We start from the raw sequence: 17760 nt of genomic DNA on the forward strand, positions 1-17760 counted from the left end.
GTAACAAGTCTATTGGATATATATTAGGTCACCGATTTATTAACCAGAGAGATGATAAACCAAAGATGCAAAAAATAACTATAGGGAAATGCTATATCAGTGCAGAAAATATGTCCAAATTATTAAATACTTAAGAATTCGTATGATTTTTCTTGAAAGCTATGATTAATGTATTTCCTTAATTGGTATAAAACAGTGGTTCTCAAACAGGGGGCCTCAGCAAACTTCCAAGGGGGCCGAAGGATGCCTTACAAGTATTTCAGTTAATAAATTATTAATATGCTACTGCTCAAAAGTTTGTGGTCAGTAAGAATTTAAGGTTTTTTTTTTTTTTTTAAGTCTATTATGGTCACCAAGGCTACATTTATTTGATGAAAATACAGTAAAACACTAATATAGTGAAATGTTACTTCAATTTAAAATCAGTTTTTTAAATCATATTTTAAAATGTAATTTATTCCTTTGATGGCAAAGCTGAATTTTCAGCATCATTACTGCAGTCTTCAGTGTCACATGACCCTTCAGAAATCATTCTAATATGCTGATTTTCTGCTTAAGAATTATTTCAGGATTCTTTGATAAAGAGTTTTCACATTTGCATTTGTTTTTTTAATTAATTTTGATGTAACAATGTAAAATGTCTTTACTGTAACTTGATCCATTCAATGCATCCTTGCTGAAAATAAGTATTAATTTCTTTCAAAAAGAAGAAAAAATCTTACTGACTCAAAACTTTTGAACAGTAGTGTACAGTAAATTAATTAAATTAAATTTGAACTTAAAGTGTAAAAAAAAACTAAAAATCAAGAACATTTATTTTGATTATCCCTCACTAACTATTGTTTTTTATTGAAAAACATACAGTTCTTAAAACATATGGAGTGAAAAATTTATTGAGATTAATTTATATAATATTTCTTTCAATACCACCAATTTCAATTAAAAAGGGTTAAAGCAAGCAGTTGTCTCAGTTACAGCAGAAATACGTTCTTCGAGTGAAAAAGGTTGAGAACCACTGGCATAGGAGATTAGAACAATCTATTTCACTTAAATGTAGTCATATGTTTCTAATGCGAGCCATGGTTTGCTAAACCCACCTTAGCAGCCTCAACCATTCGAGCGGTGGCATCCGCAAGCAGTTTGGCAGCTGCAAGAAGCTTCTTGGAGTTGTTCACATCCACCTCCACCTCAGCATCTGATCTCATGGCGTTCACCAGGTCAGATGTCGCCTGGGCAAGAACCCGTGCCTGTCGGACCATCTCACCTACGGAACAGATTGGTAAATCTTTACTATTATATAGCAAATAAAATATACAAGGTAGACTACTGTTCAAAAGTGGGGAGTCAGTAAGTTTTTTTTTTTTAAGGATCATGTGACACTGACGACTGGAGTAATGGCTGCTGAAAATTCAGCTTTGCCAACCCCCAAACTTTTGAACGGTGGTGTATATGATGTATTTATTTTACCAGCATCACCCATGGAGCAGAAAATATTCTCTGTAACCGTCATGATGGTGTCCGTGGCCTGGTCGTAGCGTCCGATGGGCTCCCCACGAGTGGCGTAGTTCCTCACATGCGTGAGTAGGTCACTAAGAGCCTGTGTGACGATACCAGCTGCTGCGCTGACGGCCTTGAGAAGCTCTCCATCACTGGTAGCTGACAGGCAGGCCTTCACACAACCTTCTACTGAACGATCCACCAGCTTCCCTGCTTCAATCAGCTGCTCTTGACACACAGGGGAGCTGATAGTGGGGCTCACAACCTGATACACAAACACATGAACAAAAAACGGTTATCCACAGTTTTATTTCTTTTAATCAATCTGGATTAGAAGCACATGTAGGTGAACTCCACCTTGGCACAGGCCACTAGTTGAGAAGTGGAGAGGGCACACTGGGTCGCAGCTGCAATAACCCTGTTCTGCAGGACGCTGTCTTCAGAAAACTGTGCCACGTTCTTGGCCTTCAGAACCATCATGGCTGCTGCATTAGCCACAGCTTTAGCTAGGTTCATCAGAACATCCTGAAACACACGCACACATACAGGATGATCATCACTCTAAAACACAAATGTACATCATGTATTTCATAAGACATCTGTGTACCTGGAAGCGCTCGTCCGTTTCATTCTCTCCAATCTGTCGAAGCAGATCTCCACTGGCTTGACCGATGCTGCCGGCTGCAGTCAGAACCGTCTGTCGTGGCTGCATGAGAAAACACATGCACACACACTATAAAACATAGTCATGTCACTCAAAATCTTTTCGGTCGTGCAAAGGCAGTTGAATTGGTCAAATGTATCAAAATGACATTATTCTTGTACGTGTATCTCAAGACGAAACCATACAGAAATGGCATACATCTGCATATAATGTTTGGAAAAACAAAAACTGTACAGAAAATGTACAGCACAATCCATCAAAATGACAGATAGTGATTATCTGCAGGACATCCTTTGCTCGCACCTCTCCTGATGCAGGCTCCACAGCTTTGAGCAGGTCAGATACAGCTCCAGTGAGGGTCCTGGCAGCCCTCATGAGGTCATGCCCACTGCCCACCTCATCCTCCATCAAAGCTGCCAGCAGCTTCACACCTTTGGACATCTCCGTCAGATTAGAGGAGATGGTGGTAATCGCACAGCCTACCGCTGTATAATCTGTGTCCGTCGGATCACCTGGGAAATGGAATAGGAAGCTGCAGATGTATGTTCAAAATGTAAAGGAGTAAGGCTTGAAGGGACTGTCAAGGTTTTCATTTGTATTTACAGTACAGCTGTATAGTAAGTGTTGTGAAACATCTTACTAATTTAATCAGATTTAACACAGCCAAGGTTTTACCAGCAGTAAGATTAACCACAGAGGCAGTTCCAGCTGCAATGGCGTCCACCTGAGAGTGAATATCATGCTTGGACTCATCCACCTTGTTCTGAATCCACATTTTAGAAGCCTGAAATAAAGAAAAATACAAGTTGTGTGCATTCACTACATTTAAACACAAAATCAAATATTGGTAATAGGTACAGGAGAGTAAATGTGAAGTGTCACGTATGCATTTTCTCACCATATCATCTCCAAGTGGTGGCAGCTCTTCCACCTCCTCCAGGTCCTCCTGTGCCTGTTGCACCGCTTGCATACTGGTGCTAATGGTTCCCACGAGAGCCTGTTGGGCTGCACTCTGATCGCCACATTAAGGATGGCAATAATTACACATTCATCCACTAATATACTGTATCTATTTATCTAACTATGACAGATGTTAATTGATGATCAACCAATATGTGTTATGAAGGGACGCATGCTTATATCTAGACAGCAAGGTGGCCTATAGCCAATAATTGACAATTAATTAACTTTGCTGAATTAACCAAGTGTTCTATGAAGGTGAGCATTTGCATATATAGACTCACCAGTGGAGGCATATGCCCAAGACTTATCAGTCCAGTAGTGATCTGTTGTTGTGGAGAGGGCATGGTACCCATGTTTAGCTCTTCTGGGCCGACAGAACCTGACCTCAAGATCCCAGGCAATGCCACTGAACCATGCTCTACCCGTCCGGCACGGTTAAACTGCTGTTGCAATATAGTAGATCTGTGAAAGATAGAGAGAAAAAAAAAATATATATATAAATGAAATGACACAGAAAGGTATAAAAGTTCAAGTACATTTTTCATTTTGTATTAGTACTACAGGGGTTATTCAAGAAGAGGAGACTCTGCACTCTTTAAAAACAGGCTGAATATATTACTGTGTGTGGAACAGGTAACCTCAGCTCAATCTAGATAAATAGAAACTGAGATAAGCTTTTTCCACTGTGATTTTCCTGTTATGCTGCACTGGTCTGATTACAAAAGTATTTCCAAAGACAACTGGCAGAAAATTACAAAACCTTGAAAGGAAATATGGTTCTTATCACTGCTGACTCAAAATGTGTACGTCTTACTTTTTCGGATTTACTGATTCCTCCAACATGGTGGCCTCCTCATCTCCCTCTAAACCAAAACGGTCCTTGCTTTGTTTCTGTAGGGCCAGACATTCAAAAATAAACACATTTACACATAAAACTCAGGTTTAATCTGGTATTTACTGTAACATTGTGTATATTGTAATCTGAACACTGTTAATCTGTAATACAAAAACCCTTCGTAATCCAGGAGATTATCTATCAGGAAAAGAACAGGACAACTGATTGTTGACTATTTCATGAAGGAAAGACAGATAAAGGAGTTAATACAGGCCTTCTTAAGAATGATATCGATGTAGCCAGCTATAAGTTGCGATATCTGCTCCCCCTCTGTGGTCTGAACAGAGTAGTAGCTCTCCTGATACTCCCCGAAATCCTTCATATGGAACACAGGTTGTCAGATTTTAATGAGAATGAGAATAAATAATGGGTATAAAGTGTGTGTGTGTGTGCGCGCATGTGCACGCGTGTGTGTTTGTGCGTTCAAAACTTTGGGGTCAGTATTTTTTTAATGGAATTAATAATTTTAATCAGCAAGATAATGTTAAAGGAGAACTCCGGTCAATTTTAACATTGAGCTCATTTTTTTGTAAATTTGGAGTGCTGTCAGTACATAGAACAACAACAAAAATCGGTGTTGCCTACACCGTGTTATCCTCTTTTTAAAATTTGCACCCTATTGACTTCAATGGGGCAAGTTTTAAACCTGTTTTTAGCCTTACTGCTGCAGTCAGATTCACCGTGTTCACTCTGAAGGAATCACTCACATTAGCTGTGCACTTGTAATGACACATCAAGGATGTTAAGAGGCTAAAAGCAGGTTTAAAACTTGCCCCATTGAAGTCAACAGGGTGCAAATTTTAAAAAGAGGATAACACGGTGTAGGCAACACCGATTTTTGTCGTTGTCTTCTGTATTGACAGCACTCCAAATTTACAAAAAAATGAGCTCAATGTTAAAATTTACCAGAGTTCTCCTTTAATTTGATCAAAAGTTACAGAAAAGACATTTATAATGTTACAATAGTTTTATATTTTACATAAATGCTGTTCTTTAGAACTTAAATAAATCAATAAAAGAATTCTGGAAACAAATCGTAACATGGTTTCCAAAAAAATATTAAGCAGCACAACTGTTTTTAACTGTGATAAGAAAAAATGGGTTTTGACCACCAAATTAGAATGATTTCAGAAGGATCATGTGACACTGAAGACTGGAGTAATGATGCTAAAAATTCAGCTTTGCCATCACAGGAATAAATTACATTTCAATTCTTTTGAAATAGACGTTTTAAGTTACAATAATATTTCACAATATTACTGTTTTCATTGTATTTTTTCCATTAAATAAATGCAGCCTATGTGAGCATAAGAGACTTCAAAAACTTAACTTCAACAGTTGTGAATATAAGAAAAAGGCACTTCCAGTAGCCCTTGAGCCATCTGGAAGTCAATGTCTGTTATATAAGTACCAGTGTAAAGCTCTTAGGTGAGGCGGCCCATCTCTTCACTGTAGTAAGTGGCCACTCTTGAACCACGTCTTTGGTTTTCTCATCCACTCGCATCACGGATTCTTTGGTTATACCCAGCAGCCTTGGGACCAGCTTATTTTTACTCTTCATTTTTTCCTAAGAAACAAAAATCAATAAAATAAAATTCACGATGTTCACAAGTTCACTAGGTTCAGAACAATGCAAATGATCTACCAAAATCCTGCTGGTGTATTTAACAGCTGACAATTCTTTTTTAACACTTATTCCACTTAACACTCTTCCAGTATCCTCTCAGATTTTCTAAAGCTTACCGTTTTTCTTTTGTTTCTGTACTTTCTCTCTCTCTCTCAGAGCTGTCAGCAGATAGATGAGCTGAGCTCTGCTTGCCTGTCTGAGTTTCCGAGTTGTGCCAATATTTCTCACTTTAGCTTTTTTGCAAAGATGCATTTACCACTAAAGGCCAAAAAAATAAAAAATAGCCAAACTGCAAACAGTTTGAGTTTATGAATACATACAATAATTATATTGATCATAAGAGATAAATAAAAGCCAGAACAAAACTAAAATCAGTAACTTGAGATCTTCATTTCAGGCACCAGCACATCTGCTCCACCTTAACTTTACAACTCAAGCAGAGCTGAATTGTAATCAGTCCATGAGTCATGCAGACCACCACCGGCCAGGAATGGGGGGTGGAAGAGATGGAAGAATTCTGGAGGTGGAATTCCTCTCTTATGAGAACAAGTGATTGGCAACATGTACATCGAGGAAAATATCTGGACTTGGGAATGTGATCACCCGGATTTAGACTTACCTATATTGTAGCTATTTATATAAAGCGGTCACAGGAAAATTTGCTTTATGTATTTCCACAGCGTCAAAATCAGGACACACAATTCCTGGCTGCATGTTAATATCCATGGATCACTGGGTCTTTGTTGTAAGGAACACGATAATTGAGTCCAACCTTTAGTTTTAAACTGATAATCATTTGTTTTACTCGCAGTTTCCCCTATTAAATCCAGTCACGCAGCAGGCTCTTTTGCCACTCAGTCCGGCTGAGGGGGGCGTGTTCCGGTGGGAAAGTGACATCAATGCATACCCTCTATGCAATGGGTGCATGTCCATTTGGGTGGCCCTGGCCAAGACATTTGATTGCCCATCACAGGTGCGACCTACTATTCTAATCAACTCAGGGGTGGGACCTTCAATAACCTTCTTACACACGAGAATTTAAAGCAGAGTCAATTTTTGGTTGTACATGCACAACACATACAAAGACACAACACAACACACAACCAATTATAAATAAGATTTAAGCTATTATTAATTTTTTTATCATCATCATCATCATCATCTGGGAAGTCTGGGCATTACACTATAATAAACATAGTTTATATAACCAAGTACAACACAAACACACATGCATTTTACCTTCACCAAGAAGAAAGACACTCCATATGTTCTGAGTGATCTCGCAAGCTTCACATATTTCACTTTGGCTTCAATCTCTGTCATTTCCCCACAAGCCTTATGTTCCTGTTAAATTCACAAAGCGTTTATTTACCTAATTAATTCATTTATCTAATTCATCTCTGCTTACAAATAGTGACATTCAAGATAAACAGACAAGTGTATAACCAAGCGCCCACCTGAAAGATCTTCTTCTCTGCTCCTCTCTGTTTGATGTATTCCTTAGGCAGAAACTCCTTCAAGCTGAACGAAATGAAATTCACATTCAAAGTGAGAAGATAAGCAACAATACATTAAACTGAAACTGGCATTACAGTTATACGATACGCATACAATATTTAAATGCATTAAGCACATTTCATTCGAGTTTGTTAAGCTTATTACCTGAATGGACCATATGGTCAATACAATATCTAGATTTTGCACATCATTTGCACATCATGGCTTTTAATAATGCAGCACCCTTGATTATGAAGCAGAGGGGCAGTAAACACTGTGTACTATAACTGAAAGCACTGGGATTTGGTCTTACTCCAGAAATCCAGACTTGTGTTTATGTTCTATATGAGGCCCGAACTGGATCTGTGTTTGAATTCCACCAAATTCACAAGCCTTGTCAAATGACACGGGATGAGAACCATTCAGGATGTCGTCACGCGCCTGGGGAAACACATGCAGGATGACACATTTGTTATCAAAGCCTTTAGAAATCAAACAGCAGAAATGATCCAGATCAGAAACCGAGTCCCTGACAGAAGGAGAACTTATAAAAAGGTAATAGGGACTGCACTACTTTCCAGATCAATACAATGTGTATAACAGCATGTAGTGCAGCACTCAGAGGCTTTTAGGGTCATATGTCGATAAGAGATTTACAGCATTTCAATCTGTATATATTATATTGAACGGACAAGTGGAGAACCGTGGAATCAGATCATTTAGGTCAACATAAGGCTGTTGGATACCGATCATGGCTTTCACCTCATATCATTATAAAATACAATAAGAGAGAAGAGGCGTGTCTAACCTGTACATAGAGCAGATTGAGCTGCACAGGATCTCGCGAGTCCACGTTTTGATCGGAGTAGAAGAACTTTCGTCTCAACAGTAGCGTTTCACTCTCCTCGACTCCCTGTTCTCTAAACGTACGCCCATGATCCAACCAATTCACTGTGAGAGAAACAGAAATAAACTATTTATATATTTTTTCATATATCAAACTGTTTTTACAGAGTTATTAACAGAAGATCCACTACAGTTCAAAGGTTTGGGGTCATGCTCACCAAAGCTGCATTTTTTGGATCAAAAATAAAGACAAATAAATAATATCGTGAGGTATTATTACAATTTAAGATCACTCTTTATTAACCACTACTCCAGTCTTCAGAGTCATGATCCTTCAGAAATCATTCTAATATGCTGATTGGGTGCTCAAGAAACATTTCTGATTATCATTAATGTGGAAAACAGTTGCGCTGCTTAATATTTTTGTGGAAACCATGATAATTTTTTTAGGATTCTTTGATGAATAGAAAGTTTAAAAGAACATCATTTATTTGAAATAGAAATCTTTTGTAAAATTATAAATATTATACATTTTGTAATATAAAATAAAATATATATACTGTCTCTTTTGTTCGATTTTAGGCATCCTTGCTGAATAAAAGTATTCATTTATTTATATATTTATTTATATATAAAATAATAGAATAAGAGAATACTTAGAAATAAAAAGAATAAGAAAATATAATAAAAGACTAAAGGGAAGCAAAGATAACCCTGAAAGAATTTTAAACCTAAACTTTATTGACTTATTGTGGCCTATTTAGCAGTTCGGTATGTCTAACTGCATATGGTGGGTGATGATGTGTTACCTACAGTCATCATCTGTGTGCAGTTTAGCTTTGAGCTTCTCCATCTTCCTCTCCTCCCTCAGTAAAGTCCTGTCTTTCTTCAGTGTGCCCGTCCCTTCATCTTTCTTCTCCTCTACCACCTCCTGGATGAGAGAGTACTCTTCATAGTTAGTGATTCCTGGAAGGAGAAATGAAACATAGTTATAGACTTGTTATGGCCTGTGTTGTGTGTATGTGTATATAACAGCAGAAGTATACATAGACAAATTACTGATTTCTTTTACTGAAGTTTGGGGATGGTATACATTTTTTATGTTTGTGAAAGAAGTGTCTTATACACACCAAGGCAGCATTTATTTGATCAGTAATACAGTAAAAACAGTACTATTGTGAAATATTCAAATTTAAAATAACTGTTTTCTCTCTGAGAATATTTTAAAATGTAATTCATTCCTGTGATGACAAAGCTGAATTTTCAGTATCACTACTCCGGTCTTCAGTGTCACATGATCCTTCAGAAATCATTCAAATATGCCGATTTGCTGCTCAAGAAACATTTCTGATTATCAATGTTGAGAACAGTTGTTTATTATTTTTGTGGACACCGTTCAAAAAGTCGTTGAACAGTAATGTATAAAGCATTTGTCTTAAAAGCTATGGCAGATCATGCATTAACATGTATATATTTGGTCAGTCCAGTTCAATTTGGAGTTGAATTTGTGTGCAAATCACTGTTTAAACACAGGTTGCCTTGAACTTTAAATAAAAACTAAACCAGTATACTAACACATCTTATTTTAATCATTTACTACCAATTCCCCCCTTCAGTCGTGTCTTATGTGACCTACGGAACCACATGTTCCCCCTCAAAATAACCCTTATAAGAGAATAACTGTATATGATACAGTTATATCAGATAGTAGCCTGTATAAGAGCATCACTGACCTATTCTACTGCAGATGGTGACAAGCAGCTCTCCCACAGTTTTGGAATCATCCACCATGATGGTCTTCACAGCGCCATCCAGCATTTTTATCTTCTGAGGTCTCTGTTTTCTCTTATACTCCAGTATGTCCTAAGAGACCGAGAGAGAGAAACTAGATTTCCCGAGCTCAGTAAACAAATCGTTTTAAAGTTTAAGGAAAGATGTTTTGATTCTGAATGAAATTCTGCATCAGAGTTGTTCTGCTGTAAGCATGAAATTCACCACACGTCTTGTTTTCAGCCAGAAGCACACAAGAATCAAAGTTGTGCAGCCTAAAGGCAAAAAAATGACTATTTATGGTTAAATATATGCAAGGAAGACAATAAAAATGAGCAAGCAAAATAGATGTAAGAAAAAAGATCAATGACAACTCAGTATGTTAATATTATGATAACATCACTGATGCTGGTTACATTTTTAATGATCTTTAATCTAAGAATGAGATCTTAAACAAAGTTCTGTATCCGAAGCGGTTCGTGTTGCATTTGCAGAATTGCAAAAAGAACAAACCCTAACCAGAATGTTTGAGGAATATAAATTAGGTGCTGCCTTGCAAACACTGTAATGAATGTGAATGAGTTTGCGAGAGAAACAAGAGGAAAAGGAAAAATTTAAAAGTGTTCTTTGTGCAAAATACAACAAATTAGACAAGCAAGACGTGGTTGTGAGAGCTGAACATCTGTGTGTGCATGTATGAGGGAGAAGAAGAGGTCTTTTGATGTCAACTTCTGACAAAAGATGAAACACTACTGATGAAATCTTCATTTAACACTTCTCAATTTACACCACACACACATTTTTCTTTCTTCCAGAGGGAACAAGCATTCGGTTTTGTCTTTCTACGCAACACTTCTTCACACAATCACAGAGACAAGCGTAAACAAATACAAACAAAAACCACATGCTGCAGTGACCAATGTCCTTAAATCACATATACACAGAGACTATAAAAATAACTAAGAGCAGAGTTCTCATCTTTCATCACACACACACACACACACACACTCAAAATCTGTTGCGAAGACACGTCACAAAAACAAGACAAGAGTCCAAAGACATGTCACAGAACATTTGACAACAGCTTGTAAAATAGAGAGAGAGACAGAAGATCAAAGAACTTACCCCATTTCTCAGCATGTAATAATCCAGCGTCCGGCCCCCTTCCAGCCAGATGCCTTTCCTGGGGTCTTCATCTGACAGAAACAGCCCATATTCTGAAGCTGAGAAACAACAGGCACTGTATTAGAGCTTGCATTTGAAAAAAGTATGCAACATTAGCAACTAGAAAATCTTACAAAGAAAGCAAACATGTCTCACCCTGTCCTGTTTGGGCTTCCTGAACCCTCTCTCGGATGACCCGGCATGCATCGTACACTGCCGTTGATGGCTCAAACTGCATCGTCTTCACCACATTACACTGTCTCACGCAGATCTTCAAAGACAGCGCCACCATCCTGCCAGCTCAAGTATTACAAAGACTCTGCACCTGTGGAGAGATGGAAGGAGATGAGAGGGACGGAGCACAGAAGAGAGAACGTGTGCATTTGAATGATGCTGATTTTAGGACTTTCATCAACATTCTGATTCTCATAAAAGATGTAAATGCAAATATTGTCAAACATGTTCATTGTTAATTAAAGGTGCTCTAACCGATGTTGGGTGACGTCACTTCTTGTTGACGTTCAAAGTATTGTCAAGCGCGACCCTCCCTCCTCCTCATCCCGTCCACTCCCCCTCCCCCTCCCTCTCCTGAAACAGTCACAAACGAGTCGAAGGCTTTTCCGATGTAAATTCGGGACTTTGCGCGTTCCTTCTCCTTTTCCCTGTTCTTTGCTATTTGTTTATCTGAACGTTGTCTCTTTGGTCACGTGTCGGCCATATCAAAATCGTTTTCGTTGTCTAGGAAATCTCTCCTCTAGCTAACTTCCCTCTTCATGCTTTTCTCTCCCCCCAACCCCCACCCTCAAATCATTATTGTCAGTTATTGGCTGGAACACTGTTTGTTATGTTTCGTGGTCCAGGCTGGGCCAGTTTGTTTTTCTTGCCGTTTTTGGAGCCTGGACTGTCTGCAGAGATCGCGTTTTTTACAGTGTGTTCAGGGGACAGGCAGCTAGTGGATAGTGAGGAGATGTTTGCTGTATGTGACAAAAAATGTTTCGGCCTAAAAAACGCGTGACATCACTTAGAGCACCTTTAATGCTAATTCATTTATTTGAATTTCCCAACCCAAAATGTACTGACTGTCAGCAAAGTGTTCCCTCACTAAATACAACATTTTTAATAAATATACACCAACGTTCAAAAGTTTGGAGTTGGTACTTGGTAATTTTTTTAATGGTCTCTAATGGTCTCCTAGACTGCATGTATGTGATTATAAATACAGTAAAAAAAGAAGATTTTTTTTTTATTATTCCTGTGATGGCAAAGCTGAATTTTCAGCATAATTATTCCAGTCTTCACTCTTCAGTGTCATATGATCTTATAGAAATAATTCTAATATGCTGTTTTGGAGCACTAGAAACATTACATATTTCTCTTAATATTTTTGTGGAAACTGTGGAATAAGGCAAAATCACTGTCCATCTCCATCTGTAATATTATGTTACCCCCAATACAAATGCTCACATTAATCATTAAAGCAGGATGAACATTTTAACCAATTACATTCTTACACTTTTTAATAGTTTTGACCCTCTAATAGACATAATCTGTACCTAAAACTCATTTTCCTGTTTGACATTATGTCTGTTATTAAAAAGGTATCTGGATTCTGTCCATCCTCTCCCCCTCTCTCACACACACACACTTTACTGTTAGCACCTGAGCTCCCAGTCAGCTGTCTTTCCGCTTTCAGCACTATCCAAACTGCGCATTAATGAAACCCTGTCTAGTTTAAACACTCACACACACACACACACACAGAAAAAAAGAAGACACAACATAATACTAGACAGAGGATAGCGTTTTACTTTGAAGGTTCAAATCACTTTGACTAGTGCATAAAATAATTATAACCGTTAATTAGCATTAAATCAACATCCAATACAGAACCAAAACTATTATCTTAAAGTCAGAATATCTCTCAGCATTTAGCTAACCTTTAGTCTGTGTGTCTGTGGGGATGGAGGATGCCCTTGTGCACAGTTGGCACACTGAACACTGGCATGGGTTTGGCAGCGATCTGACCTAGTATGTCAGGGACAAGCTGGAGAGCTCCAAGCCATTTTAGACAGACATATATAGATCAGGAAATGCATTGTTGGAAACTCAATATACGCAGAGTTGAATCAGACATTGTGTCATGACTATTAAGTATAAAACAACTTGCTTCATTTTGAGACAGACATTACTAAAAGTATTGAGTCAAATGTTGATTCAGTAACTGCTCTGAGTGATTCAGTTAGTTCATTCAGTTAAAGATTCATCAGACTGATTCAAAATGTAAACTACTGAAGTTTGTGAATCTTTTAGAAGCATTCATTACAAAAACATGTTCACAAGAGTCATTTGCTTGTGAATCAGACTACACTGGTTGCACTGTTCTTTTTTTGTCGGAGATGGGGTGGAGGAGTAGCGTTTTGAAAAGCTGTTTGGGGATCAAATTACATTTTGCAATTCCATCTGGTGTTGTTAGTGGTGCAGAAATGAGCACTTTTCCTTTAAATGCATCACCTCAATTCAGTAGAACACCAAACCCCTGTCCAGAAAATCAGCCCATGTTGTGAACAACACAACATTCCTGTCTGATCGGGCGTAACTTCTCGTTTGCATATGTTTGCAAGCATATAGATCCACAAGCACTGACTAGACCAGCCCACCGGTGGCTCTAGAGAGCCCGGGACATCATAACACTCTAGAGAATGCTCTTCCATTTTTAGACATTTAACAGGATCACATGCTACATTCAGGTTAGCAGACTGACTAAAGTCTGATTACTCACTCAAGTTCTTACAGTAATGAAACGCACACATGCAGCCATTCAATTAACACAACCTTTTATTTCCACTGCCTCATATCAGCAAGACTCGGCAGCTATATTCTCCCATAGAGTCATACACTCGTAGACATACTTCTAGACGTGACTCATGTCTGTCACCAGTGTTACTATAGTAACTGTGGGCTACTGAAATATGATTACGGCGCTAAACTCCACCCTCCACAAAGTTAGTGTTAACTCCTCAAATAGTGTATAAATGTGCATAAAACTGATTACTTTGAGAGATTTCAATGAACTTAAACCTATAAAAAAAATTACCAATCATCGCACTAGTACCTTTGCACAACAGTGTCCGTTTAGTATTATTTGTATAGTAGTACAGTATTTATTAATATTTTTTAATTAGCTTTTTTATATTTGTGACCCTGGATCACAAAACCAGTCTTATGTTGCACGGGTATATTTGTGGCAATAGCCAACAAAACATTGTATGGGTCAAAATTATAGTTTTTTCTTTTATGTCAAAAATCATTAGGATATTAAGTAAAGATCAAGTTCCATGAAGATATTTTGTAAATTTCCCACCTTAAATATATAAAACAATTATTTTTGTGAATGGATGCAGCACTATCACCAATAGAAATGGACAACTTTAAAAGCGATTTTCTCAATATTCCGATTTTTCTGCACCCTCAGATTCCAGATTTTCAAATAGTTGTTTCTCAGACAAATATTGTCCTATCCTAATAAACCATACATCAATGGAAAGATTGTGTATTCAGCTTTCAGATGATGTATAAATCTCAATTTTAGAAAAAATACACATAAGACTGGTTTTGTGGTCCAGGGTCACATTTTCAGTTCTCGTTTTAATTTTTTTTTGAAGTTTGTCATTTTTCTATACATTTCTATTTAGCTTTAATTATTTTTTACTAATGACTACTGACTAATTTTAGTAACTTATTTTTAATTTTCTAGTTATTACTAGTAGTAATTAAGTTTACATTTTTTATCTAATATTTATTCATTATTTAAGTTTGCAAAAACTTTTAGTTTTAGGTTCAGTAAACAGGAAAGCTTGTGTTGTGATGTGAAGCAGTGTTGTTATTTTCTCACCACAAAATGTTTTGGCCAATCAAACTTACAAACTATATTGAATTATAAAGTGACGGAAACCACTTCAGTTTGAAAAGAAATTAGGGGTTGAGTCAGTGTTTCACCCAAAGTATTGATTGCTTTAATGCTTTTAGTTTAAATGTGAATAACTATAGTGGGTAATGCACATTTTAATAATGCTAATGCTTAATGATATCCAATAAAATAAATAAATAAATAAATAAATAAATAAATAAATAAATTTTGATTTGGTGTTGATGAAGGGGCACCTGAGCCCTACTAATGGGGCTGTTTGGTGTATATAAAACAAAAAAGGCTGGGAAAGACTTTTCTACAGCAATGAAAGACAATTAAAAGCAGCACAACCGGGGGAAAAATATTTTGAAAGAGGTACAGAGGGCTTGGTCTTACCGTAAATTTGAGGCGTATGCAACTCTAAGCACTGCAGATCTATGGAGACAGTAAGAAAGAAAGACTGATGGTCAGTCAAGCAATTAGAGGGCATACAACTTTAAAAATGCTAATCAAAAAGACATTTCAAATGAAACCACAGTAATGGATATTGAATTGGACCTGAGAAGGTTTATCCACAATCTAGCTTTAAAGATCTTATTCCATCACAAAGTTTATCAGTTTATCAATGACAGATTATTCAGTCAAAATGTTATTCCCATTAGCCATGTTAGGTGGAAGACATAACAGATGGGCAAGTTCGGAAAGAAAAAAGCAGCTAATTTCAGATGGAAATCCTACCAGTGATGGTGTGTGTGTGTTATAGCCTCATGAGGGATGAGTTAAAGCCGCAGTAATTAACCCAGGTCTATCTACTAATGATCTCATGACTGCAGAGCTGACTCAAGGCCAGAAGCCTCTAAACACACTTAAAAGACAAGAGCTCATACTAAACTCCTAAATTACCAAATTAGCTTATTAACTAAAAGGTGACATTAAAGGTGTAAGTAAATCAAGTTAGAGCATATAACAGCATTTTAACACCTATATGACTACAACATCTAACATTAGCAAAAATAACATTAACAGCTTCAGGGGAAACAATATCAAGAATCAGACGACAGTAGCATATGAAATTACTGTATGACGTTGTCTATAAGTCATCAACCACTATACACACTTCCCCACTGGTGTGACTAGCCCAGATAGCAGACGAGGGTCATAGAGCTGCTGCTGTATTGAGTTGCATTGTGTGTGTGGTAAGTGACCTCAGTGAGTGGTAGGAACATCTGCATAGCAGCTGTTGCCATTCGACCACTACAGAGGTCAACAAGAGTCCAGTACAGATCATTAAATACACTGATTAATCAGGGCAAACTCACACATTTCCAAAAAATGTTTCATCCCAATGTTTCGGTAAAATATGGACAAACTCAACCATTGGTTCAAATTTTTAAATTCAATTTTAAACCCAACAGTTGGGTTTGTCCATATTTGACCTAAACATAGGTTGAAGCAACACAGCTTTTTTTTAGAGAGTACATTCTCCTCATGTCCGAATATGCCGCCTACTCTGATATATAGTATGTGAAAAACAGCATGCCAAGGGTGTAGTATGTCAGAATACACAGTATTTGAAAAACAATAGGCAAAAAGTGACAACCTGTCACTCAAATGAGATCACAGCAATAGCAAAGCACAACAATCCAACTATTCGATCAATTCTGGATGCACAAAATCAAGTACCGCCCTAAAATTTTCACTCGGATATGCGTCACAATAGGTAAGAAATGACTATCGCAACATCCATTTCATAGGAAAATGGAATGGGAGAATTTCATAGAAAATTGCCAGAACATTCTACAACAACTCTCCTTTGCGTTTCATTTAAGAAAGTCATAGAGGTTTGGAACATCAAGGGTGCATGACACAATTTAATTATTTTTAGTGAACTATTCCTTTAAATCTATACAGACTAATGAGCACTTTATCATTTATGCCAAGCTGGAAATCTAATAACTCCTCAAATCAATTTTGAATCACAAAAAGTACATAATAAATAACCATCATAGCACCATAATAAATACTGAAAAAGTACAATAGCCATTTTAATTAAATCACAATTACAAATATTCAGATGTTCCTTTTGCTGCCAAGAGCACTACGGAAAATTAGGGACAGGTTTGGAGAGGTGGATAGAGAAAAAAAACGAGTGACTGGTAAAGCATGATGATCGAGGAGGCCTGTTTGATGAACAGCAGACATGGCCATCACTGGCATGACTTGCATGTGTAGGCGGTGAAATTCACATGACCATGATGGCAACAGTGTGTCAGACAGCTTCCCAATGACTCACATTCACTGAAAGACAGAATGAACAACCCCCTGTACATGCAGCATGTTCAAACAGGACAACAGATTGATTCCATGTAAAATTCAGTCCATGCACAGCCTACATTAAAGGCGATTTTTTTTTACAGTATATATTCTAGATTGAATAATACAGAAATTGGTCATTAAAGGAATGAGGAATCAAATTGTCCCTATCTTTTGAGACAAGAGTTCAATGTACTCTGAAAACATACTGCAAATTTCAGAAATTAAAACTTCTATATGATCGACAACAAACCTCATTGGATCTTGTGCTTCAAGCACCATTTTTGATGTACTCCATGTATGTGTGCTGAACAATGTTTATATGCGAATAAAATCCTAAATTAAATCTGTGCATAAAGTGTGTCTCTTCAGAAGACTTGGATCAAAGAGCTTGAGTCATACGGATTGCGTTTAGAATTTATAAACTCTTTGAAAGTCCATTACACTAAAAATTTTACGCTTCAATGGAGGGAGAGAAATCTCTCCGATTTCCAAACTGGGGTACGTGAGGTGACAGGATGGGGGGGGGGGGGGGGGGTATGCGAACAAAATGCTGAGTTTTGCCTTTCATTTAATTCTACCCCACTATAAAATATCATTCAAACCGAGCATGTATT

The 17760-nt window shown here is 37.4% G+C and overlaps 1 protein-coding gene across 1 annotated transcript in view; it reads right to left on the bottom strand.

Moving 5' to 3' along the window:
• The window catches only part of tln2a (talin 2a), a 56786-nt gene that overhangs the window by 27683 nt on the left and 11343 nt on the right, over positions 1 to 17760 (bottom strand). Inside the window, exons 2-21 of the mRNA XM_081358989.1 lie at positions 15227 to 15265; positions 11080 to 11248; positions 10885 to 10982; positions 9723 to 9852; positions 8803 to 8955; positions 7952 to 8094; positions 7457 to 7584; positions 7104 to 7167; positions 6886 to 6990; positions 5431 to 5586; positions 4234 to 4335; positions 3939 to 4015; positions 3406 to 3586; positions 3060 to 3173; positions 2837 to 2945; positions 2465 to 2673; positions 2105 to 2203; positions 1855 to 2022; positions 1468 to 1762; positions 1098 to 1264 (exon numbers count right to left, since the gene is read on the bottom strand). Of these exons, the coding sequence (XP_081215115.1) occupies positions 1098 to 1264; positions 1468 to 1762; positions 1855 to 2022; positions 2105 to 2203; positions 2465 to 2673; positions 2837 to 2945; positions 3060 to 3173; positions 3406 to 3586; positions 3939 to 4015; positions 4234 to 4335; positions 5431 to 5586; positions 6886 to 6990; positions 7104 to 7167; positions 7457 to 7584; positions 7952 to 8094; positions 8803 to 8955; positions 9723 to 9852; positions 10885 to 10982; positions 11080 to 11215 (2634 nt within the window). The 5' untranslated portion in view covers positions 11216 to 11248; positions 15227 to 15265. The remainder of the gene's footprint in view (positions 1 to 1097; positions 1265 to 1467; positions 1763 to 1854; positions 2023 to 2104; positions 2204 to 2464; positions 2674 to 2836; positions 2946 to 3059; positions 3174 to 3405; positions 3587 to 3938; positions 4016 to 4233; positions 4336 to 5430; positions 5587 to 6885; positions 6991 to 7103; positions 7168 to 7456; positions 7585 to 7951; positions 8095 to 8802; positions 8956 to 9722; positions 9853 to 10884; positions 10983 to 11079; positions 11249 to 15226; positions 15266 to 17760) is intronic.

The sequence above is a fragment of the Scardinius erythrophthalmus genome, assembly GCF_964197995.2.
Source record: "Scardinius erythrophthalmus genome assembly, chromosome: 2".
In the NCBI taxonomy this organism is placed as follows: domain Eukaryota; kingdom Metazoa; phylum Chordata; class Actinopteri; order Cypriniformes; family Leuciscidae; genus Scardinius; species Scardinius erythrophthalmus.